At 35.4% G+C, this 25,081-nt stretch overlaps 1 protein-coding gene across 1 annotated transcript in view; it reads left to right on the top strand.

Annotated features, from left to right (window-relative positions):
* Positions 1–25,081, top strand: part of SLIT3 (slit guidance ligand 3) — a 772,880-nt gene that overhangs the window by 132,515 nt on the left and 615,284 nt on the right. Inside the window, 1 exon segment of the mRNA XM_074292023.1 lies at positions 11,770–11,841. Within this exon segment, the coding sequence (XP_074148124.1) occupies positions 11,770–11,841 (72 nt within the window).

Here is a 25,081-nt window from a genome sequence, read left to right as displayed (position 1 = left end):
GACCTAGACTCAGATCCTGCTCCTGATACTACATATATGACCCTGATTTAGTCATTAAACTCTCCCCCAGTTTATTCATTTATAAAATGAAGGGTTGTAGTAACTTTCCAACTCTAGATCTATGATCTAATGACATTGTTTGTTCACTAACTAAACTATGAAGTAATACGGAGACGTTAACAAACCATTAATTACTGTAGTTTATATCAGAGATGGGACTTTTTTGGTATGTAAGAAGAAAGCTTGGAAGCCATTCTATGCTTTTTTATCTCATTAACTGATCTGAGGCATTTGTATGGCACAGGTGCTTATCATGAGATACTATTTAGATAAAAGATACTTTCCTCTTGCCAGAAATACCTAAGAAAAAATTGAATTGCAGTACCTGTTCTTAATTCTTATTGGACACATAGTTATTATAATTTATATTCTTTAATAAATATAGCTATGATATATGTATGCATAGGGTATTTTATATTTGGTGTGTTAGTAGACATATAAGCCATTCACTTAGAAAGCATATACTACTAAATATTGGGGACCATACGGGAGAGCTTGTTTACCTTTCCAATCTATGAAAATAAAGCTCTTGAACTCAGTACAGTGGTTCATTCATTTTGTGTAGCTCTAATTGCTATTTCCCCCCCTTATATCAATCCAAAATCTTCTCTGTAACTTCTAACCCACCATTCCCACTTCTTCTTTCTGTGTCCAAAAAAAAATCTCTCTCTTCCATGTGATAGTTCTTTAGACACTTAAAAAGCACTCTCATACCTCCCTTCAACCTTTTGTCCTCCAGGCTAAACATTTCTAGTTCATTTAAAAGACCCTCATATGGCACGATCTTGGGGGCTTTATCCTATTAGTCAACTTCTTCTGAATGCTCTCCAGGTTATTAATGTCCTTCCTAAAACCTAGTTCCTGACCACAGTATTCAGATGTGGGCTTCCAGTGCAGGATATGACAGAACTATGACTTCCTCAATGCCAATGCAAACATTCTGCCTCTTTGAAGGTAGCCTACACACACACACACACACACACACACACACACACACACACATATACATATACATATACATATACATATATATATATTTTTTTCTTTCTTGGCTACCACAGCTTACTTTTGATTTACTTAAATTGCAGTCCTCTAAAATTTCCTAGATCATTTTCAGAGAAGCTCTTGGGCTATTTCTGTCCTATACTCATGAGGTTGATTATTTCAGTATAAAGTTAAGACTTTCTATTTATCACAATTAAGTTTTATCTTTCTTTATTTTCCAGGTTTTATAGCCTAACAAAAAAAAATTAATCCTGACTTTCTTCTGGGTAATAGCTACTCTTCCAAGATTAATGTTGTCCACATATTTACTAAGTATATTATCTGTTTATCCAAGTCACTGATAAACGGGACAAATAACACCAGGCCAAATACAAATTCCTGGCTTCCAAATTTAAACAAAATCATTAATGAATACATTTTAAGTCTTTTCAGTAATTTCTAACACCATTAAAGAGTATTGCCTAACCTGTTTCTCTATTCTTCCTCACAAGAATAGTATACAAATTTTGTCAAATGCTTTGTTAATATATAGGTAAGTAGAAATAAAAGAAAGTTAAATAATTAAAGGATAATTATTGTTCATGGTTATGTCATGCTAATACACTGAAAAAAAAGTTCTTGCCCAATCAAGCTATTAAGTACTTACTTTAAAGAACTAGCACAATAATAAATTTCATTTGGAGGAATGAAAAATATAGTATCTCAGGGTTTTTTTTAAGTTAATGAAGGAGACCTAGTATTTACAGATCCCAAACAGTGTCCTAAGGCAATATTTATCACAATTATTTGCTTTCTCTTTTTAAAAAAAGTAGATCATTGCAATATATATATATATATAAATATAGCCAAGAAATTGACACAGACACCCAATATTGAATGAATCCAAGAGTGCAAACTACTGGAAGAAAAGCTATTAACAAGAATAAGTGGGAAAGCTGAAAAGCAGTTTGCTAGTAAACAAATTTGTCAGTTTTTTAGAAGTAAAATATTACATCATAAAAAATGGAAGAGAATGTGAAGGAGGTTTATTTCAGACTTTGTAACTAAGTGAAGCAGAGATGAGTAAAAAGAGACAATTTTGATTATGTAAAATTTTAGAACTTTTGCCCAAACAAAATCAGTGCAGCAAAATCAAAAAAAGAAATTGGGGATGAAGAGAGAGAAGGAACAATTTTTGCCTCAGATATCTGTGATATTATCTGATGGTCAAGATTATTTAGGCAATTGGCACACTTGCTATTTAATAATATGAATCATCTTTGAAAGAAGAAATACCTATCATTTGCAATCTTGGAGAAAAGCTATTAAAAGAAATATAGATTAAAACAACTGTGAGCTTTCACCTCAAACTCAGAAAAAGGGGGAAAGATGATAAAAATCCCAATTAGTCAATATTAAGGGGATTGCAGGAAAACTTGGCACATCATGGCATGCAAACACACACATAAACATCAACTAGAAACAAAGTGGCAGCCCATATATTTGAAAAGGATGAACAAATATTTCTAGATGGATATAAGGGAATAATATCATGTCTCAAAAGATGACAAATGTAAATTCAGAAAAAGATTGGAAAGACATATATTAAATGATGCATAGCAAAGAAAATAACTTAACAGAAACATACATACAGTGAATACAGCACTATAAACAAAAACATCAGAAGGCTACTAAACTATAATCAATTGCAATGAATTTTCTTGTTCCTGGGGAATTAATGATGAAACTCATTTCCATCCTTTCAAGAGAGAAATGAAAGTATTATGGGTACATAATGTGACATGTGCTGTCAAAAATAGTTATTTTGTTGGTTACTTTTCTAGAGTTGTTTTTCTTTGCTAGAAGCAAAGATTTAGTGGTGGAGTGGCAATGGGGAATACATTAGGAAATAAGTTTGGCACAAAAATGATAGTTACATTCCAATATTTCAAAAATAAAATTAAGTTGTAACATTGCTGTAATCTAATAGTTTGTTAACCCTATCAATAAAATAAAATTGGATAGTCTGGCATGGCCTCGTTTTGTTGAAAACATGCCATTTTTTTGTAATGATTTATTCCTTTTCTAGATATTCACTAACCATCCATTTAACAAAACATCCTTAAATTTTGCCAAAATTTAAAGAAATGCTTACCAGACCATGGCTTGCAGATTCTATTCTTTTCCATTTTTTGAAAACCAAGACAAAATTGCTATTCTCTAATTTTTTCATACCTTTCTGCTTGCCAAAAATCTTTTTAAAAACTTAATAGTATTATATCTTTTCCAATTACATGTTAAGATAATTTTCAACATTTATATTTGTAAGATTTCTAATTCCAAATTTTTCCTTTTCTCCCTTTCCTTCTCTCTCCCTAAGATAGCAAGCAATCCAGTAAGGCTTATACATTTAATCATTTTAAGCATATTTCTATATTACTCATGTTGTGAAAGAAAAAATAAGAACTAAAGGAAAAAAAACACAAGAAAGAAAAAACAAACCAAAAAAATAATATGCTATATCTATATTCTTTCTCTGGATGTGGATGTCATTTTCCATTACAAGTATATTGGAATTGTCATAGATCACTGTATTACTTAGAAGATCTAAGTCTTTCATAGATGATCATCACACAATAGTGCTATTAATGTGTATAACATTCTCCAAGTCCTATTCACTATCACTTCATGTAAGTCTTTCCAGATTTTTCTCTTATACTGCAATAGTATTCCATTACATTCATATACAACTTATTCAACCATTTCCCCAATTGATAGGTGTTCCCTTAATTTCCGACTTTTTGCCACCACAAAAAGAGCTTCTAGTTCTACAAATACTTTTACACATATGGATCTTTTTCCATTTTTATAACCTTTTGGGGATACAAAATAGCTACTTGCCAAGATTTTAAAGGTCATCTACAGTTGTTCAAGAATCATATCCATGAGTTTTAGAGTACTCTGTTATCTAATTCACCTGAACTTTTCTTCTCAAAGATAATTATATGTTTTTGATCCCTTTACTTGTTTTGATTATCAACTTCCTGTAAGCCATTTTTAAAAAATAATTCAAAGATCATTATCCTTGGAAGGAAAAAGCAGAAGTAACAAAAAGCTGAGCAATTCTGTCTTCTTAGCCATCATTGTCCCATATATCCCAAGCCTCAATCCTATGTCTTCTTTGATTCTCCTCCTTTACCCAATATAGTTTTTTTTTTAAATCATTTTTCTGCCAAGAAATTACTTTATAGAGTTAGAAAAAAAATAATAAAATCCACCTGGAAGAACAAAAGGTCAAGAATTTCAAGGGAATTAATGAAAAAAAATGCAAATGAAAGTGGCCTAGACATAGCAGACCTAAAACTATATTATAAAGTAGTAGTCATCAAAACCATTTGGTACTAGTTAAGATATTGAGTAGTAGATCAGTGGACTAGGTTAGGTTCATATAACAAAATAATCATTGACTATAATGATCTAGTATTTGATATACCCAAAGATCTCAGCATATGGGATGAATACTCACTATTTTACAAAAATTGCTTGGAAATTTGAAAAATAGTATTACAGAAATTTAGGTATTGACTGACACCTAACAGCATATACCAAGATAAAGTCAAAATGGATTCATGATTTAGACATAAAAGTCAAACTATAAGCAAATTAGGAGAACAAGAGACAGTCTACCTCTCAGATTTGTGGAGAAGGAAGAAATTTATGGCCAAAGAAGAACTAAAGAACATTATGAAATGCAAAATGGATAATTTTGATTATATGAAATTTGAGGGTTGTTTTTTTTTTTTTTTTTTTTTTTTTTTTTTTTTTTTTTTTTTACAAACAAAACCAAGGCAGTCAAGATTAGAAGGGAAACAGAAAACTGGGGAGAATTTTACATGCAAGTTATTTTTCCTCTCCTTCCTTTTTTGATTAAGATTTTTTTGATTAGATTTGCAAGACTCAAGGGAAACACATTCTCATTGGCCTCATAAGGTGTACTCCATCCCTCAATCAGAGCTTGTCCTTCTAATATTATAGATTGTGGGGCAGAAAAAGAAATACTTCTCTCAAATACCAGCCTAAGCAGCTATTCACATATTTTACATGTGACTTTTTTTTTTTCAGAATTCCTTTGATCAGTTGCAGTGGTGAAAATACCACCTGTGCTCTTAAAATCTTTAGTTCCTTTCCCTAGATTTCATAATCCTTAGCAATACTTTTTATATTCCTTCTTATGGTATGGTGGCCATGTGAATTAACCAAAAATGGGTAAAAATCATGTCTTGGGAAGTTTTATGTCATGTCCTAGATTCATGCCTTTAGAAAAGATCAGACTACTCACTATATTGTTCATTTCAAATCAGTAAATAGATATCTCACTATATCCTTCCGTTAAAAACATTTAACAAACCACAACTAATCATGTCTTCCTCTTACCCATACAGGATGACTTCTCACTTTATAGCATAACTCTTAGAAAACAAATCACTATTCTCCCTTAGTTATACATTTATTATTTAGCTCCAAGTGTTCAGGAGTCATTCTTCCCTTTCTCTTCTGTCATCTTCTGTTACCCTTTCAACTCCTGACATAAGTCAAGATTCCCTTCTGCTTTATCAGATAATTTTTCTATTTCATTTTAACATTAAAGCCCTTCCTGTGGAATACATCATTGTCCGTGATAACTGGAAGATTGGAAAAGTGGAGTCAGTTTATATTCCCTTTTAAGAAACAGTCCTGCACTTTGTGCATGGAAGAGAATTGTATGGCCATTGCAGAATTAAAAACACTGTATACTTGAATGTATTATGTTCAATTATAAAAATTTCCTGATTTTCCATACTGTCAGAAAACAAGAACCTCAGGCCTTTGTCATTCTTTTCAGTAGATTTTTCCTTCCCTATTTCTCTTCATAGTTACCTAGGAATAAGAAAGGAGGTGAGTCTTGACCATCTCTTCATTACCTTAGTAATTTAACTAGCAAATCTAACATTCTTTTCTTGATTTTATCAACTTGTGTCTCCTATATTTTTTGCCATACTTCCCTAATTTTACCCTTCTATTACTGTCTGTCTTTCTCCTCCTTCTCCTTTTCCCTCTTAGATTCTTCTCTTTAGGTCCATTTTTACCTACTTCTTGATGCTTTCTCTTTCTTCTAACCACAACAAGCTATAATGCTTGAAGGTTTATAGTTCTTTGCAAATATCACTTCATTTATTCCCACAACAACCCTGGTAGATAGGTACCATTATTTTCATTCTCATTTTACAGATGAAGAAACTGAGGCAGACAGAGATTGTTATTTGATTCAGGTCACTTTGCTAGTCAATGTTCAAAGGTGGATTTGAACTCAAATCTTTACAACCTCTCTTTTTTTCTTTAACTTGAATCTTTATATGTCATCATAGATGGCCTCTTTAAAGGCCATCTTGCCCAAGCCCCTCACTTTACCAGTGAAAAATGACTAAAGGTTAAATAAATTTGTCCATGGTTATCAAGAACAAATGACTTGCCCGTGTAAATAAACCCATGATATGAAAGCAGGTTTTCTGACTTCAATCCAGCACTTTTCTCATAATATCATGTTTTTATTTCAGCTTGATTTATTTTCTTCCTTCTCTTTGAATTCTCCAAAACCACCCATCCTCGAATCTCAATCTTCATCCTTCTTTAAAATTCCAAAATCTTTTAAATGTCCTTCACAAATCTTGTCTTCTAGTTTTCTTTTGGCTTATAAGAGCCATTTTGAGGCCTAGATCTGTGTCTCATTTACATTAAATGTTGAAATTAATGAAATATTCTCTAACCCCCATTCCAGCCCTAAAAATCTATAGTTACTAATACTTCTCAAGTGTGAAATAGGAAAAAGAAAGTAATTTTTCTAGATAGGTATTAACACCAATATGAGCTAGAATAATACTAATTGTGTATTCCTTCTTTAGGACTTCACAAAGTCTGTTTTATAGGATGGCTTATCCTTTTCTATATATGTGCCCCGTCTTTCCCCTTTAATCTGTGGCCATTCACCTTTTTTGTGTATCATGAGCCTCTCCTTGGCCATCTGATAAAATCTTTGGAGCTGTTTACATAATGATACTTACAAATCCATTGAGTAAAATGCATAAGATTATAAAGGAAACCAGAAAGTAAAAATTGAGATCAATTTTTTTTCCTTTTCACATTCATAGGTCCCTTGAAATTTATCCATGATCTCTTGGTTGTCTGTGCATCCCAAATTAAGAACCCCTGACCTAAAGTTATAAAAAGAACTGATTTAAATTTATAAGAATAAGTCATTCCCCAGTTATCAAATATTTAAAGAACAGGCAGTTTTCTAAGATACGAATCCAAACTCTAATAATGTGAAAATAACATGCTCCAAATAATCAGGGAAATGCAAATTAAAGCAATTCTTGAAGTTCCCATCTCAGATCCATCTGGATCTAGCAAAATTGAGGAAATAGGAAAATTACCAATCTTCAAAGGGCTGTGGGAGAACAGACACATTATTATACTACTGTTGGAGCTATGAATGAGTACAACCATTCTGGAAAGCAATTAAGAATTATTCCTCAAAAGTTACTAAATTGTTCATATTCTTGAGTTAGCAACCCCATTATTAGTCATATTTCTGAAAGAGATCAAAGCAAAAGGAAAAGATCCCTTAATGTGTATAAAAATATTTATAGCAACTCTTTTTCTAGTGGAAAAGAACTGGAAATTAAGAGTATGGTAATCAATTAGGGAATGGTGAACAAACCATGATATAGGAATGTAATGAAATGTATTGCAAGAAATTTTGAAATAGGTTTCAGAGAAACCTGGAAAAACTTTAATGAACTGATACTGAGTGAATTGAGCAGAAGCAAGAGCATAATTTATAATGTAACATCATCACTGTAAATAATTTTTTTTCAAATTAATTCTTTTTCAAGAACTTTGATCAATAACAGTGGCCAACAAGTACTAAAGGACTAATGATTAAAGCAAGCTACCTATTGTGTAGAATAAGACATCCATTTCTAAACATGGCCATTGTGGGAATTAGTTTTTGCCAGGCTATGCTTATTTTTTGCAAAGGTTTTTTTTTTTCTTTTTCATAGTGAGAGAAATGTGAGGAGGTAAATGCTTGACAGTTGAAAAAAATAATTTTTAAAAAATGACCTCTTAATTAGATGGATAGTTAAGTACTTTGATAGTACAGATTGTATCTTCTTTCTAAGGAAGAAATTCAAGCATTTCCTCAACAGTACCTATTCAAACTGCTTTATATATAAAGAATGTTCAAAACATACTTGATTGATTAGTTTCCAGAAGCAAAATCTAATGAAGTAGAATAATCCTTAAAAGTTTTTTCCTCAAAGTCATAAATGTATCTCTTTTTTTAACTCCTCACTTGGGACAGGTAACAAATATTTTATCTTTCTCTAGATTGAGTCTACTTGTAGCCAGTTCCCAAGGGAAATGAACTGAATGAATATGATGCCATTGTCCTGTGCTGATTATGTTTTCCTTTCTTTCTACATGCTTCTTGAGCTTTCAAAGCAAGCATCAAACACACAACTTCCCTACTTTTTCACTTGAGGCTACAGGATGCACGCAAGGGGGAGGCTGGCAGCACTCCCATGGTGCTTGGAAGATTCAATCCTCTTCTCAGCCAACATGCTGATAGTTGGGGGTTGGAGGGGATGAAACAGAGAGACACAGAGAGAGGAGAGGCGGGGAGCCAGAGATAAAAACCAGACACCTTCTGGAAGAGATTCTTGAAAGTGTTGCAGACCCAAGATGGGAGCCACATGACCTGGCTGTGTCTATAAACATTTCTTGGCAGAGAAAGCCCTAGCTAGACTCTAACCTATAGTTTGTCTCTTCTTTCATCATCCACAAAACTGATATGAAGATATCCCAGAGGTAAAACTAACAATCTTGTAAATAATTAAGTGGCCACCAGCATTAAGTATTTGTCTGGGACCAGTTTAATTCATAAGAAAAGGCTTACATTGTCTTTCAGAGGAATCAGGGTATCCTGTTATGATATGAATTAATATAAGATTTTAAAAATTGATGTGAATACCAATGCCATTTATTATAAGGGCTACTCATTGGATACATTATACAGTAACATTTATCATGGGAATGGGCAGTGTTCCATGGTGAATAGAGAGCTGCTCTTGAATTCAGGAAGAAATGGATTTCAATCCTACCTGTGGCATATACAGGCTTAAACTCCTAGGCAACTCTGTAAGATTGTTAATTTCAGAGAAGATTCTGACCTACAATATTCATAAGTAGTTCTTTATATATATGTAAACAGTGCCTGTGTTACTTTTCCATATCCCCCATAATATCCAGAACAGGGTTTTGTATGCTTTTCATTAATACCTAATTGATTAATTGACTGAGAGATTGGATGGAATGGTAGCTAGAGGGCTATTCTTAGAATCATAAAGACTCAAATTCAGATCTTGCCTCTAATATATGCACTATAGCCATGAGTAAGTCAAAGAAACTTTTGGTATTTCATCTTTTAAGATTATTGATTATAGAAGATTTGCCACTTCAAATTAAAGGAGGGAGTTTCCACACTAGAACTTCCCCAGACTAATAGAATCATAAGTGTGAAGGGGAAGAAGGGGAAGCAATTAATTGAAATGAATTTCAGTCAAATAAGCAACTGTCATGGCTGGGGACAGAAGATAGACCAGGTAATATTATATTGTTCTGGGAATGTTATTGACATTAGTGAGTTTGGGATAGATATTTTATGAAAAGCTATTTTTGTTTTTTAAACTACTAGTGTCCAACTCAAATATAAAGAGGAGATGGACAGTCTGTACATGAGGATATCTATAGGCTGCATGATGACTTACATAAAAAATAATATTTTATTGTATTTTTATTTTGGCACTATTTCCCAATTATACTTTAATATGGTGCATTCTGTAGTACTGCAAACAGAGTTTTTGGCACCTCTATTTTAAACTCTGTATTTACAAAATCATAGATATTTAGAGTTGGAAGAGACTTTATCAGTCCTTTACTTTAGTCCATATATAAAAAGAAATTCCAATCTAAAACGCCCAACAACAAAGGTATCCCCAATTTAACATATCCAACAATCATCTTCAAGTCTCTTCTTGAGGACCTCAAAGGAGAGGAAGCCTTCCACCTTTTATGGAAGCCTGTTCTTAATTGTTAGGAAATTTTCCCCCAACTTTGAGCCCAAAATGACCTCTTGGCAACTTCCCTCCATTGCTTCTGGTTGTGCCATTTGGGACTAAACAGAACCAGTCTAATCCTGCCTCCACAAGAATTGAAGACAGCTGTCATGTTATACTAAGTCCTCTTTTCCAAACTAAATATGCTTAACATCTTTTCATCAGTCCCCATATAACACAGATCCTAGATCCTTCATCATCTTTGTCTTTATCTGGGAATTTTCCAGTTCATCAATGTTGCTTTTAAACTGTTAGCATACAGAACTGATCATCCTTTTCTAGATGTGGTCCAGTCAGGGTAAATGAACTATCACTTCCTTATTTTTTAGAAACCAAATCTCTCTTAGTGCAGCCCAACATCTTATTAACTCTAGGTTAAAATCTAGTTGTGGCAAGAACTGGGGTCATAGTTATTCATGGAATATAATCTACATATATAATGGGAGTCCTTGGATATGAGAAGCCACCAATTTAATCTTCTTAAGTATCACTTTCATCATGATGAACAATCATGGTAGACTTCTCCATGGCCCACAGGATGACATCAATTTTATTCTTGCTAAACATATAAGATTCTTCAAAATCAGAACTTAAAGTATCTTTCCAACCTTACATTCAAATACTTGAGCATCATCATTAGCAGAAGAATTCACATTTTACTATGCCTTTGTGAGGTCGATGGTGTGTTATTATTACTTTAATTTTCTAAATAAATAAACAAGAACATTCTACTTTAACTAAGGAGGTCTTCTAAATATTGCCTAAAATGTCTTTCATCAATCTTTGTCCCAGGACATGAAAACTTCTTGGATTACTGAAGCCCACAGAGATAGTTCCATCTTTTGAATCAATGTAGTGTCAATTGTTGGTTCTACTTAAGGAATTATAGGATCTAGAACTAGAAGGATTCTTAGTGAATATCTGAGACAACATTATCACTTTATAAATTACAAAACAAGCTAAGTGACTTTTTTCATGTGGATAGCAAATTTTTAATACCTTGTATCTTAAAGTTTGTAAATTGTAAATTCAGTGGTCTTTCTACTACATTTCTCCTTTGTTTGACACTAATAATATATTTCAAATCTATCTTAAGGCACTTATTAACTGGGTGACCCTGGACAACTCACAACCCCATTTGCCTCAGTTTCCTCATCTATAAAATAAACTGGAAAAGGAAATGGCAAAACATTCCAGTATCTTGGCCAAGAAAACGCCAATTGAAATGTCTGAACAATGACAATAATAACTATACTTCCTTATGTTGCCATTTATCTTTTTATATTTGTGTCTTATTTCTCTTACTGGGTTGCAAATTCTTTGTATATGATGATTTTGTCACTCTTATAAAGTCTAGCTTAGGACTGGGCAGATAGGAGATATTCAATAATTACTTATTATTTTTTATTGTTATTATTTATTGATGTGGAATCTATGTTATACAAGATTCCCCTTACATGGACTTTTCCTTAATGGTTCTTTGTATTTTCTATTTGTTTTTTATCTTTAGGCGTTTGAACAAGAATAAACTACAAGTCCTCCCAGAATTGCTTTTCCAGAACACCCTGAAGTTAACCAGATTGTAAGTAGAGTTTGATTCCTAATATACAGGCTGTGCTTTTATTTACTATGGCTGGTGTGGATAATGCATTTGCCATTGTGTTGGTAGTCTCTTGTGCCATGTGATACTTGGCGGTGGATCTGTTGAATAGAAAAGCCAGACCAATGTTCAGTGAGGTGTTGCCAGTTGAAGGAAATAGAACTAGAGAAAAAATAAAGAAGCCATCCGTCTTTTCTTCTATTTGCTTCCCTCAGGGTGTAAGAGCTTCAAGAGGCCAGTGTGATAATTTATTTGTGATGGCGGGATGCTCCTTGCTAATGGGGGAGTTAAGGGACTGGGGGGAGGTAATAGAGGAGGAGGGGCTTTCCAGAAGGGCCCAGATGCTTGCAGAGAAATGTCTCATGTTTATGGGATTTGCTTTCCATTTGTTAACAAAAAAGTGCTGTTTTTGGAGAGCTCTTGCTTTGAACACAACATTTTGATTAGAGCCTAGATTCACATACAATCATTCTGGTGAGAACAGTGCCTGCTATTTGCAGAATAAATGGGGCATAGACTGTGCTTTCTAGATCTCCTAGCTGCAGAATACTCTATTTGGAAGATGTTTCTGCAAGAATGGGTGAACCAGCCAGTCATTTTTCCCCACCAGAAATGATCATTTACAGCGACATTTGGGTACATTCATTCAATATGAATTATTTTGAACAGGAGACTGGCTGGAGTTGGAAATGAAATATGATTTTGAGGTAGTGGGACTGAGCACTTATCATGATGGGTGCTCCATCAGTGCTTATTGATAGCCAGTGGATTCTGTGATTCTGGTATAGATTCTTCTAGTGACTTCTAGTGTTTCATTGATCACAAGGATAGATACTGGATAGAGCATGAATTAACAATTTTGGAGACTTTTCAGCAGGAGCTGCATACAGATAAATTTTATTCTGCAGTTTTTCTATGAGGGGTACAACAATTGGTCTGTTTAGAAGACTTGCTAGTCAAACTGTGCAGTTATCATTAGGGAGATTGAAAAGTTGTGATATCCATATATATTTCCAATTGTGTTCAATATTTACTTGTGCAATAAAATTATACATGAAGAAATAGAAATAAATTCATCTTACTTGGGGAACATAAAACACATGACATCTTATATTCATTTAGGAGTCAAATCAGTGTTGCGAAAAATACACATATGCATTATTGCCTATACACGTACACATACAGACACATTTTTGCTGTCAGTGCACTAACATGAAAGGACTGTTTAGGGCCCTAATTTGGACAGAAGCCTTCTTCACAAGTAAGAAACACCTGCATCTTGTCAGCCACCTCTCCTGTGGTGGTCTCTGCACCAAGGTGCTCTATCATCTCTGTCAACCCTTCTTACTGGATATGGTACAACCTTGTGGTCTTCCACACAGCTGGTTTAACATGAAGGTGAATGTACACACACACACACACACACACACACACACACACACACACACACACATACACATGCACCTATGCTGTTTGAACACACATGTGAGTCCACCCTACTTGTGTTTCTAACTCAGCTGGAGAAGCTGAGTTAAGAGCAGAGCCAGGAAAACAGAGTAAGTTGACCCTGGTCTCCGCCTCATCTCTCCGGTATATCCATTTTCTTAAATTATTTCCACACAAGAGCTAGTTTCTCAGCTCAGGATCACATGGCACTTGTTTATCCTGCTTTTATATAATTAGAGCAGATTATATGCTATTTATTTTGTGATTTTAGTATTGGCTTTTCAGTAACCAGAATATGTCTGGTTTTTGCTGCCCAGGTTGAATGAGTAGTTTATAGGATTACAGATTTAGAGCTAGAAGCACTCTTGGGGTCATTTAGCCCAACCCTCCTTTTGCCATGAGGAAATGGAGACCAAAAGAGATTTAATGAATTGCCTATTGTCTCAATAGATGGTTAAGTGATAGAAGTCGAATTTGAATCCAATTTCTTCTAATCGGAATACAGGTCTCATTCCCCTAGCACCGGTTCTGATTTGTATGATGGTAATCTGTGGTCAGATTTTCACATTTTAAGAAACCCTCAAGTGCATGTGTAAAATTGTTAACTCTTACTCAAATGATCCTCTTATCCAGAAGCAAAAGCGGGTTCTCAGTTGGTCTTCTTGGTTATTCTGTAATGCTTTCCTAGTATGGGAACAAGCAGAAAGATTGTTTGAGATTCTGTCAGTGGGTCCCTAAAGTACAGCCCCTTAGTCTTCCCCAAATCATTCCCTGATTCCCTATTTAGTTTGAAAGGAATTAAGATTTCAGTTAGCCCTGGGGCAAACTGCCGCTAGGCATATGCTATGAGTTTATAGTGAGTACAGAGTATAGAATACAGAGTCAGTGTATCTGACTATGTGTCTGACCAAACCTGAATGAAAGGATATCAATGCACATCCTCCTGCTCCAGTCTTCAGTGGACATAGCTCTGAATTTCAGTGAAGTCACCATAATTGAGATAATTACTTAAATCCCAGAGTATGATCCACAATGGATCCCTCAGGCTCTCACTCCTCTCTTAAAAAAATTAAATCTGAAGACTGACTGATGAACTGTGGTTATAGGGTGAGCATAGACAATCTTTGGTACATTGACTGGCATATTTAGGTACAATGGAACCTTGTCTTAGGTAGTCATTCTTGGGCATGATTCACAGTAAAATGGCAATTCACATATTTTCAGATATGGGCTTTTTTTTTTTTTTTTTGCTTGATTATACATATTACAAGATATTTTTTAAAGTGGTAGATAGGAGGCAGAGAAAATAAATGCTTGTTAATTGAAAAAAAACTAATAAGAAAAAAGGAAGTTGAGTTACTCTTGGATCTGTCAAAGCCTTCATTCTCAGTGAAAACTTCCCTAATAACTCTAGCCTTCATTGATGTCTCCTTTTTCTGAACTTTCTCAGCTTTCCCAGCTACATCCCACTCTTCCTCTCTAACATCTACACTCAACTACTCTGGACTGTCCTTTATTCTTCCCCAACCACCATGCCTTGTGCTCATTTGTCTCATGCTTTTACCCTCATGTTCTCTAATGTCATCCTCCCCACCTCCATCCCTGTCTGTAAAGCCACAATTCAGTTGCTTGTCTATCATGAACCCTCCCCCTGTCAGTAATGATCTTCCCCATTCAAACTTCTCATTGTTTTGCAACTTTCTGATGCTTTTAATGTAAAATTGTGCATTACTTTTATCTCTGTCTTATCTTCCCACTAGACTGGAATCACCCGAAAAAAGAAAGACAGTGTCTTATCTAAACTTTGTATCTTCCCCCACCCCAGGTCTACCACAGTAACCCTCATAGAAGTTACTAAGTAAATTCTGTCTGAATAGATTGTTGACTTCACCTGAACGCCTGTTCTTAAACTGCATGTGAAATTTAAGACTTGATTGTGATTAGTTGTATACTCTTAGGTTGTTGTTGTCAAGTTGGAAGGGACCTTAGAAATTGTGTGTTGTGTGTGTATTGTGTGTGTTTCAATGAAACATATTGTTGAAGCTAGAAGGGATCTTGGAGGCTAGCTAACTAACGCAAATTCTTCATTTCGCAAATGAAAATCATCCATCCAGGATCAGAGAGCTAATTCATGTTAGAGGTGAGGTTTGGACCTAAGTCTTCCATCTAAGTCCAGCATCTGTCCACTATGCCTTCTAGATTAATAAGGGTCTCTAGGATAGGAGTGTGTCTTCTATATTCTGCACAATGTGAAGTCTGCAGACTGCAGACACAGTGAAGTCAGCAAGCATCTAATAAGTGCTTGCTGTTAGCAGGCACTGTCCTAAGCACTTCAAATAGTTTCAAGCAGAAACACAGTCCCTCCTCCATTGGGCTTATCATCTAATGGAGGAAAACAACACATAAAAAGTTGAAAAGAAGATGAAAAGAAATGGATGTAGGGTAGAGGTAAAGGTAAAGGTACCCATTTCTGGATCATGGTAGATAAAGTTCTGTAGAGAATCAGAAGGGTACCTTGGAGAAGTATGAAGAGAAGATTGGTCTTAAATTGAAGGTTCTAAGAGGAACCATATGGTAGATAGGAGAAGAAAGTACTTCCTTTAAAATACAATATAAAGACATATATATTTACTTATTTCATCAAATTTTCCCCAATTATACAAAAAAATTTTTAACATTCATTTCTTAAAATTTTGAGTTCTAAATTCTCTCCCTTCAACCTCTCCCATATCCCTTGAAAAGGCAAGCAATATGTTATCAATTATACATGTGAAGTCATGCAAAACATTTCCATATTAGCCATATTGTAAATAAAACATACTCCCCAAGTCCCAGGAAAAATATATAAAATTAAAAACTCTAAATAAAATATCTTCACTCAGTTCAACAATTCTTTCTCTGGAGGTAGACAGCATTTTTCACCATGTATCCTTTGGAATTTTCTTGGAACACTGTCTTGATCAAAGTTAGCTAAGTTTTTTTACAATTGATCATCCTTATAATATTGCTGTTACTATGTAAAATTTCTGTTTCAACTCCTCTTTGCATCAGCTAATATAAATTTTCCCAGGATTTTCTGAGATCATCCTGCTTGTCAGTTCTTATAACACAATAGTACACTATCATAACCATATACCATAGCTTGTTCAGCCATTCCCTAATTGACGGGCATCCCCCAAATTTCAATTCTTTGCTACCACAAAATCTAGTTCTTGACACCACAAAAGAGTACTTCCAACATGAGAAATAGTATGTTAGTAGCAGGAATTTCCAGAATTAAGAAGTTTTTCTATGGCATAGTAGACAAAGCCCTGTGGAAAGTCAGAAATAAAGCCTGAAGAGGAATGAAAACAGTGCTGAATAAAACTGCAATTAGGGCAGGGTACCTGGGCACCAAAATTTTGAGGATATAAACAAAATTAACATATGTATTCTTTCTGTAACATTAAAGCCCCAATAGCAACTCCTCTTACTAAACTGAAATTTTTCTTAATTACCACTTGTTTTATTTTCACATTACAAATTGTATATAAAGGTGATATAAAGGTACCTTTCCTACTGCTTGGCTCAGGCATGATTTATGATACTTATCCCAGGATCCAAAATTGCTCGTGCTGGCTCTTGTGTAAGGCACACATTGGTGGTTATCAAGTGCATGGTGCTTAATTGGCTCACACCTGTGCAGGGTATATGCTGGACATTGTTGGCTGTTATATGCTCATTTCAACAGCTGGTAAAGGACCTATTTCCCAAAAGCACTTGAGATCAGGAAAAAGGAAGCACCTGCTACTTAGGTTTCATGGGGTAGGAGAAAGATCACTGGTGCAGAAATTAAATGACTATCCATTTTGTATAGAATTCTGCTCTATAGCAAATTGTTAAAGGGCAGCCAGTGGCACATAAGTGACCTGCTCATTGTCCTAGAGCTTTAACTCAGACACTTTATCAAGCACTCCCTTGATAACTATAGTCTGTTAGTCAGTCCAAAAAAGTTTAATTTTTTTTTTAAGAGAGAGAAGGGGCTGGCCAATTCACTGCACGGTGCCTTTTCAAAAGCTAATTAGCCCTATCATCTTGAATTCATTGGGAAAAGATCTCTGGAATGAGTCAGGGTCAGGAGTCTGCCACCAACCATGTGTAGTCTCACAAGTCATTTCATTTCTTGAGAAATCATTGGTAAAATAATAGGATTAAATGAGATGCTCCTGAATTGAATTTTTGAATGAATTATTGAACATATTAAGGCATAAATGATTGAATGAACAGATGAATGAATGAGAAAACTTTTTTTGAAGTATTTTCTATGTGCTAGGCAACATGCTACAATCTGGGATATAGATGCCAGCAAACAAGGCAGTAGCAGGCCTCAAAGTGGCATTGTGGATCTGGGGCAAAGTCAGATAAAGTGAGGTTCACAAGTCAGAACCAAGAGTCACAGAAGTGTGTTATGTATAGAGGTAGAGGCTGTTTGGAAAGTTTGGGATAAGTTTCTTCAGGATATTCTTTTTCTGACATCTGTGTCACTTCCTTCTGCAACCAGGAACTCATTTTGGGGTTCAAAACTGGAAGCCAGAAAGACAAGTTTTTCATAGTTCTCTAATATGTACAGTTTCCTATTATTAAATTATTTCCAGTTCTAAAATGTTAAAATTTTACCCTTTTTTGCATGTAGTCTTGGTTCTTCTAATAAAAAAGAGAGCATAACATAGGGATAAGGGTTTTTGATTATTTGTAGATTAATGGCTTAATATCTCTGAAGATATCTTAGACAATGTCAGTTAAGGTGGAACTAGTGATTAACAGTCCTCTAAAATACAATGATTAGAGAACATTGGAGAGAAAATGGCTCACAGGATTGGGCTGTGTATGTGTTTTAATTTTCTAATTTCTTAGTAAAGAAGCTATATAGGCATCCAATGTCCTAATAACACAGCTGTCCTAGAGTTGATTCCAAAGAGTCTATTGAATGTTTAGTAATTGTTTAGCAATTGTAGATGAATAATCATATACGCTAATGTCAGAATGTGAGAGATCAGTTATTTAAGTCCTTGCTATGGTCTTTGACAGCCTTAAAAATGTCAATAGGGTAAAAAAAAATCACCTTTTGCTTTGGGTCAGTGGAATTTTGAAGAATTAGGAAGTTAAAATGTTGGCAGCTGAAAAATGCTCAGAGTAACTACCAGGTTTAGCCTTGGGGCTACTATAGTCTTTATCTTTGCAAACCACATTTCCCAGTGAAAAAAATTAAAGGCCATTACCGTCAAGTTCCAGAGAAGCTTCATATTAGTGTATGATTTGGCTTAGTTCTAAGCTGGAATGACCCTCTTGTATTCTAATCTTTTACATATACATATACATATATATATATATATATATATATATATATATATATATTCTCTTTGTGGCCAACTTGAAGATAGATGGACACGCAATAAATGTTTCCACCGAGCTTGTTTTCAGTGCTGTTAGACAAATGTGAAAACTCAGCAGGGAAAACAATTGTATGTTTTAAGTTTTCACGATATTTCTATCTGATGTGGGATGATGATGGTATGGAATTAGCCTCCAGAAATATTTAGACTTTATGGAAGAGATAGAGGTACCTAGTGTTATGGTCTAGGCATTCTGGAAAGCATTGAGGGGTTTCATTTTTTCCTAAGAGTTTCACCCTGTCCTGCTATTGTCCAATTGTGCCCAGTCAACAACAGGCACACTAGGAACTATTATAGAACATATTCACTGCCTTATAGATGTTGAGCAGTCTTTACCAAAGTTAAGTTTTTTGTTTGTTGCTGTTGTTCAGTCATTTTCAGTCATATATGACTTTCCATAATCCCATTTGGAGTTTTCTTGGCAGATACTAAAGGTGTTTGCCATTTCTTTCTCTAGTTTACTTAACAGATAAGGAAACTGAGGCAAATAGAGTGAAGTGACTTGCTTCGGATCCCACGCTAGTAAATATCTGAGACCAGGTCTTTTAGACCCATCCATTGCAACCCTAGCTGCCCCAGTTTTTTTTAAATACACCAAATTATTTCTCCTTGTTTCTAGGGTACCTAACTCTTATTTCCCCTTCCCCCATGTTGATGTAGCAAACGTTTCTGTCGGGCACTTCTTCTGTCTGCTTTTGTGTTTCACAAGCTACAAGTTTCATCATGTACTTGAAGGCTGATTTAACTTTAATCTTTGTGTGGATAGATAATGGGTTACGCTGGGCATAGTATCTATCTTGGTATTTATCCTTCAGATTCACTTGTACTGTCACCATGGCACCTCACTGGCACATGCAATATAACCAAAACAAAGTATTAGGGAAGGAAGGTGTGGAGAATGCTGAAGATTGCATTCCCAGCTCTTTTTACTTACTTTGTGTGTGACTTTGGGTTAGTCACTTTCTCATTTTTGTTGTTATTCAATCATTTTTCAGTCATATCTGACCCTTTGTGACCCCCCACTTGGGGTTTTCTTGACCAGGATACTGGAGAGGCTTGCAATTTCCTTCCCCAGACCATTTTTACAAATGATGTAACTGAGGCAAACATGGTAAAGTGACTTTCTCAGGATCACACAGTAAGTATTTAAGGCCAGGTTTGAACTCAGGAAGATGAATCTTCTTGACTCTAGGTCCAGCTATCTATCCATTATGCTGCCTAGCTGCCCAAATCCTCATTTTCTCCATAAGTAAAAACAAGGGGGTTAAACTACATAAGATCTCTTTCTAATTTAAGTGCTTATAAGCTCTTTCTTCATTGGGACTCTATCCCAACAAACATGTGTATTAAGTTAACTTGCTAAGTTGATTTTAAAAGCCCAAGGCTTTCATGTATGTATCAATATGATTCAATTCAACAAATATTATTTAAGTGTCAATTGTGGGCTAGTCATTGTGCTAGGTTTTTCCCAGTGAATTTCTTCCTTTCTTTGGACATGTTTCCTTTTTTATTAAATAAACAGGTTGGATGAAATAATCCACAATCCCTTCAGCTACTGTACCATAAGCTCACAGAGCTGGAGCTGGAAGGAACCCCAGAGTTCATCTAGTTCAGTCTTCTAGATGAGGAAACTGAGGTCTTCACTTCCTTAATCGAGAATGTTGTGTCTTTCTTTAAGTTCACACAGATAGTCAGTATTAGAATCATATCTGAGCCTTTGGCTCTCCACTTCAGAACTGGTGCTCTTTTCTCTTTGCAACCTTTCTCAAAATGACTGTGAAGTCAGCTGAATGCACTCCACTTTGGGCAAGGTAGGTTTTGTTGTTGTTGTTTTAATTTCCCAAGTGGAACTTTGTAAATACGTCCATTTTTCAGTCAACCTTCTCTTGGATCTTTAAGACATAAAGGCTCAGGATTTTGTATTTATCCCTGTCTCATATCCAGTACTAAGATCTAGAGTATTAAAGGTGGAAACATTTTCTTTCTTTTTTTTTTTTAAAGGGAAAATTCATGGATACAACCAGGATGTTTACAAATGAATCTCTCTGACTTCCCTTATCCATTTATGGGAAGCAGATTTGGATTCCATGGTGGAAACTCTTTTTGCCAGTTGGACCAGCAGAAGCGTTTTCCAAAATGAACAGGTAGTCCCTGTTCTGAGGAACTTTCTACCAGCTTGTGGGAGAAAAAAAAAAGCTAGCTGTGACTTTACAATGCTTTGGAATTACAGAATATGCTTGTAATTTTTACAGTTCTGCACAGACTTCACTGCCACATCTGGTTGATATTAGTGGCAGGGGATATATGGGGGAATAAACCATGGACTGGAATGTGAAACATCCCACAAAATGAGTTTCTTGTAGGTTGCTGCATAAAACATTTTTGAGCCTCCCTATTCTTTGGAAGGGCAACTTGAATGATTTCATGGATTTAATATTTTCTTTGGTTTGCAAGGTGAAGCTTTTAGCTTGTTCTTAGTAGGGGTACAGAATAGCGGGATGTACAGTGTTAATCATTCACATGATCTTGTCACTGACCTCTTGCTCATAATGACAATGTGCTATAGGGGAACTGCAGAGAAAATAAAAACTTTGTTTAAAGGAAGTCAGCTCAGCTTTTGGTTGATAGGACAGTACTGGCCAAACCCCACAGCTAACCAGCCTGTTGTGTGATCCGAGAGGATACATATTAAAGAGCTTTGTTTATGAAAATACTCTGGATTAGAATAGTTAGGAAGTTGGATTGTAGTTCTGTGTCCCACAGATGAACTCTTTTGTACCCTTGTGTTATTCTAAGTAACCAGGGGCTTTAGAAAATGGACCAAGGATCTTTAAAACCAACTGACCATAACTAAAATTTACAATTTCATATACAGTTCTCCTTTTTTCATTCTTCATATATTGAAGTGTTGGTGGTTGTCAGCAATTAAAAAATATATTATTTTTTTTTAAAAGAAGGAAAATGAACCAGGAGAGAAAGCAGTTGGCAGAGGTCTAGATTATAATAAAAAAAAAATCTTCTGCCTGTATGAATTGATGCAAAGAGAAGGAAGTAGAACCAGGAAAATGATAAACACAATGTAAATGAAAAAGAAAAATAAAACAATTGAACTGAATGTTTCAAAATTATGATGACAGCTTGGTCCCAAAGAAGAGATATTTGTTGTTGTGTCCAACCCTTCATGATCCCATTTAGGGTTTTCTTATCAAAGATAGTGGAGGACTTTGCTATTTTCCTTCTCCAAATCATTTTACAGATGAGGAAACTGAGGTAAGTAATGTTGAATGATTTGCCCAGCTCACCAGCTAGGCAGTATCTGAGCCCAGTTTTGAATTCATGAAGATGAATCTTAACACAGACAGATAGCTCTATCCTCTGTACTACCCCCAGCCCTGATTCTTTAAAGGGGGGGAGGTGCTATAGATATGAAACACTAAGCATAATGTTAGACATTTTTGATATAGGGATTAGTTTTGATGAACTATTTCTCTACCCATAACTCTATCCTTTCTTATAAGGAATGAGTCTCTGGGAGAACAAGGGAAGAGGTGAGGTATGTAAGTGACATAAAAGTAAAGGATATCAATGTAAATTTATTTAGGCAGCTAGGTGGCTCAGTGGATAAAACATGAGGACTGAAGTCAGGAATATTTGAGCTCAAATCCAGCCTCAGATACTTACTAACTGTGTGATTCATGGCAAGTAGTTTGACTCAGTTTCCTCATTTATAAAATAGAACAATAACACCTTCCTCCCGGAGCTGTGGTAAGGTTCAAAATAATATTTGTAAAATATTTAGCACAGTCCCTGGCACAAAGTAGGTACCATCTAACTGTTGTTATTGTTATTATTAAGAGTATCTTCTGAGGCTTTTTCATAAATTCTTTTGTTATTGATGCTATCCTTATCCTTTGCCCAGAGAAAAGAAACTGGCACTAGCGATCCCCTGAAGCATACACTAGAAAGTTGTTGATCATTCATGATAAATAAAGAATCTATAATGTGTGCCCAAAACTTGTGGACTACTGAGATTCTATATGGAAAACACACAAGAAAAAAAGAGAAAGAGAGTCTGGACCTAGAGGGTAGGAACATGGGATTGTGGCCACTTGGATCCCTCTCAGACTTCCTTGGCTCAGGCCCACCTGCAGAGCTGGAAACATCCAACTTTGAGTCCTGTTCTGTAGAATACCATGTGCTACTCTCAGCATTCTGTGGAGAGCAAAGTCAAGGGACAACCTATGCAGAGTTTTGTGATTATCCCCAAGAGTTGCCAAATAAAGGGTCAAAACTCTTTAAGAACCCATTCAAGGGTAAGCATTTCAATTGCTGGAAATGAGAACAGACAATTTGGCTTTCCACCATAATGTCTACATCTCTCTCTATTGTATCAGGAATTGAAAATATCCAGGAAATGTCATGTATTAAAAAAAATAAGATCTGCTTTCATTTTTTTTTTTAAGACAAGGTGGGGCATAGAAGCAGATTTAAATCCTCCATCAGTCATATTGCACAAGTACTTATAACGACTAACCTTAAAATGTTTGCTGTTGAACTAGATCTAATAGGAACTTTTAATTGCTCTTGTTATTAACCCTAACCTGTATTTGGTGCCTTAGTTTTCGAAGGTATTTCATGAATATAGCTTCTTTTGATAGTCACAAGAATCTTATGTTCTTAGTCACAAATCTAGTTGGAGAAACCAGGTCTAGAATTCAGGTCTTCTCATTTCCAGCTGAACACTTTTTCCACCAAACCAACCACTTCTCAGCATGTAGCAACGTTTGGTATCCTTCCAAGGAAATAAATGCATTCTAAGTTGTTGCACTAGTTCTAGTATAACCCCAATTCACACAATTTCCAACTTTATTTTGGCTTCCCAATGATCTCTCCATCCAAAGTCTCAAAGGCTAAATTTCAGCTGCAAGATTTACAGCTCAGTTATAAACACCTGGAAATCAGGGCTTGTAATGAAAGTGTTGACACAATATTAACTATGGCAATACTATGATAACATTTTGTGGTCCAAACTAAACCAAAATGGAGACATTTAAACAAATTTCATGCTTTTTGACTGAATTCAGTGACTTGGCTTCAAATTTTTGACTCATATTTTAGAATAATATTTAAATGTTGAATTCACATTGTTTCTTTTTTCTTCTATTCCTTCTCTGAGTCTCCTCACCCGCCTTTTGGGGATGAAGACCAGTTGGTAGAGAAGCATGATCTCCATTTTAACACCCACAGTGAGTTAAATAGCAAAAGTCTCTCCACCATTAAGTAAGTTTTGCACTATTGAGTTGATGATTTATCTGTCTCATTTATGTCTCTGTGGTCCTGTACTTGTCTTTTTAGTTACCCACTCAATTTCTGATTGAAATTTACACAGGGCTTTGTGGAGGTTTCTGCCATTTACTAAGACTTCCTCCTCTTCTTCTTTCTCCCTCCTTCCCTCCCTTCCTCCCCCCCCCCCACCTTTCTCTCTCCTCTTTTATTTTGCTTTTCTCTCAGTTGATAGAGGGAAAGAAATGGACCTTAAGAGTTACCAGAAGCTGAATGATCTCTCTTAATTTTCTTTAATTTGGGTTTTTATCAAATTGTAAGCAGTAGATCCTGAAGCTCTGGGTGACCTGACCTTTATCTAATGAGAATAGTAATGTTGGATAGAAATAAATGCCAGTTCATAAATTCTGCTAATATTCTCATTCCATCCTACCCCACCCTCCCTCTCTCCTTTTTCCCTAGTAGATGAAGATCTCTCCCAGGCCGCTGACTTGAAGCTAAGATATAATTTGACTTTACTGTGAGATACTGACTGTTAAATTAGCCAAAATTATTGAGCAATGGTGTGGCAGAATAACAGGGGTCAGGATGGGGTGTGAGGAGGACTTTGATTCTATGTCTCATAATTGTCATTTTAGTGGGCAAACATGGCAGCAGCAGGTCTGTATGCAAGATAGTAAATTATTACAGTCAACGCTTGCTGGTCTCTAAGGATAGATTTTTTTCCCCTCTAGAAGAGATGTTCATAGGTCAGGCTCACAGCCAGGAGACTTCTGGGTGACATTCACTCCATTTATCAAACCAGGGCATTGTAGACTGTCTGCTCCCATGGGTCAAGCATATTGAGCAGAATTATCTTTGGAAATAATGGTTATGGCTCCCCTCACTAATGGCTCTCTCTCTGCAGAACCTCCCTCCCCTGTGTACAGCACTTCCTTTATTTAAATCAGAGTGAAGAATGGTAGGTCATTAGCCCTAATGAGACCAGAAAAGCAGTGGCATAAAAAGGGGGAAGACAGAGCTTCTGATGAACCTAGTGAGAGTGTGCCCATTTTATTTTT

The sequence above is a fragment of the Sminthopsis crassicaudata genome, chromosome 2 (genome assembly GCF_048593235.1).
Source record: "Sminthopsis crassicaudata isolate SCR6 chromosome 2, ASM4859323v1, whole genome shotgun sequence".
NCBI lineage: Eukaryota > Metazoa > Chordata > Mammalia > Dasyuromorphia > Dasyuridae > Sminthopsis > Sminthopsis crassicaudata.
The sequence above is the reverse complement of the archived record's forward strand: the minus strand, read 5'-3'. Positions and strand labels throughout refer to the sequence as shown.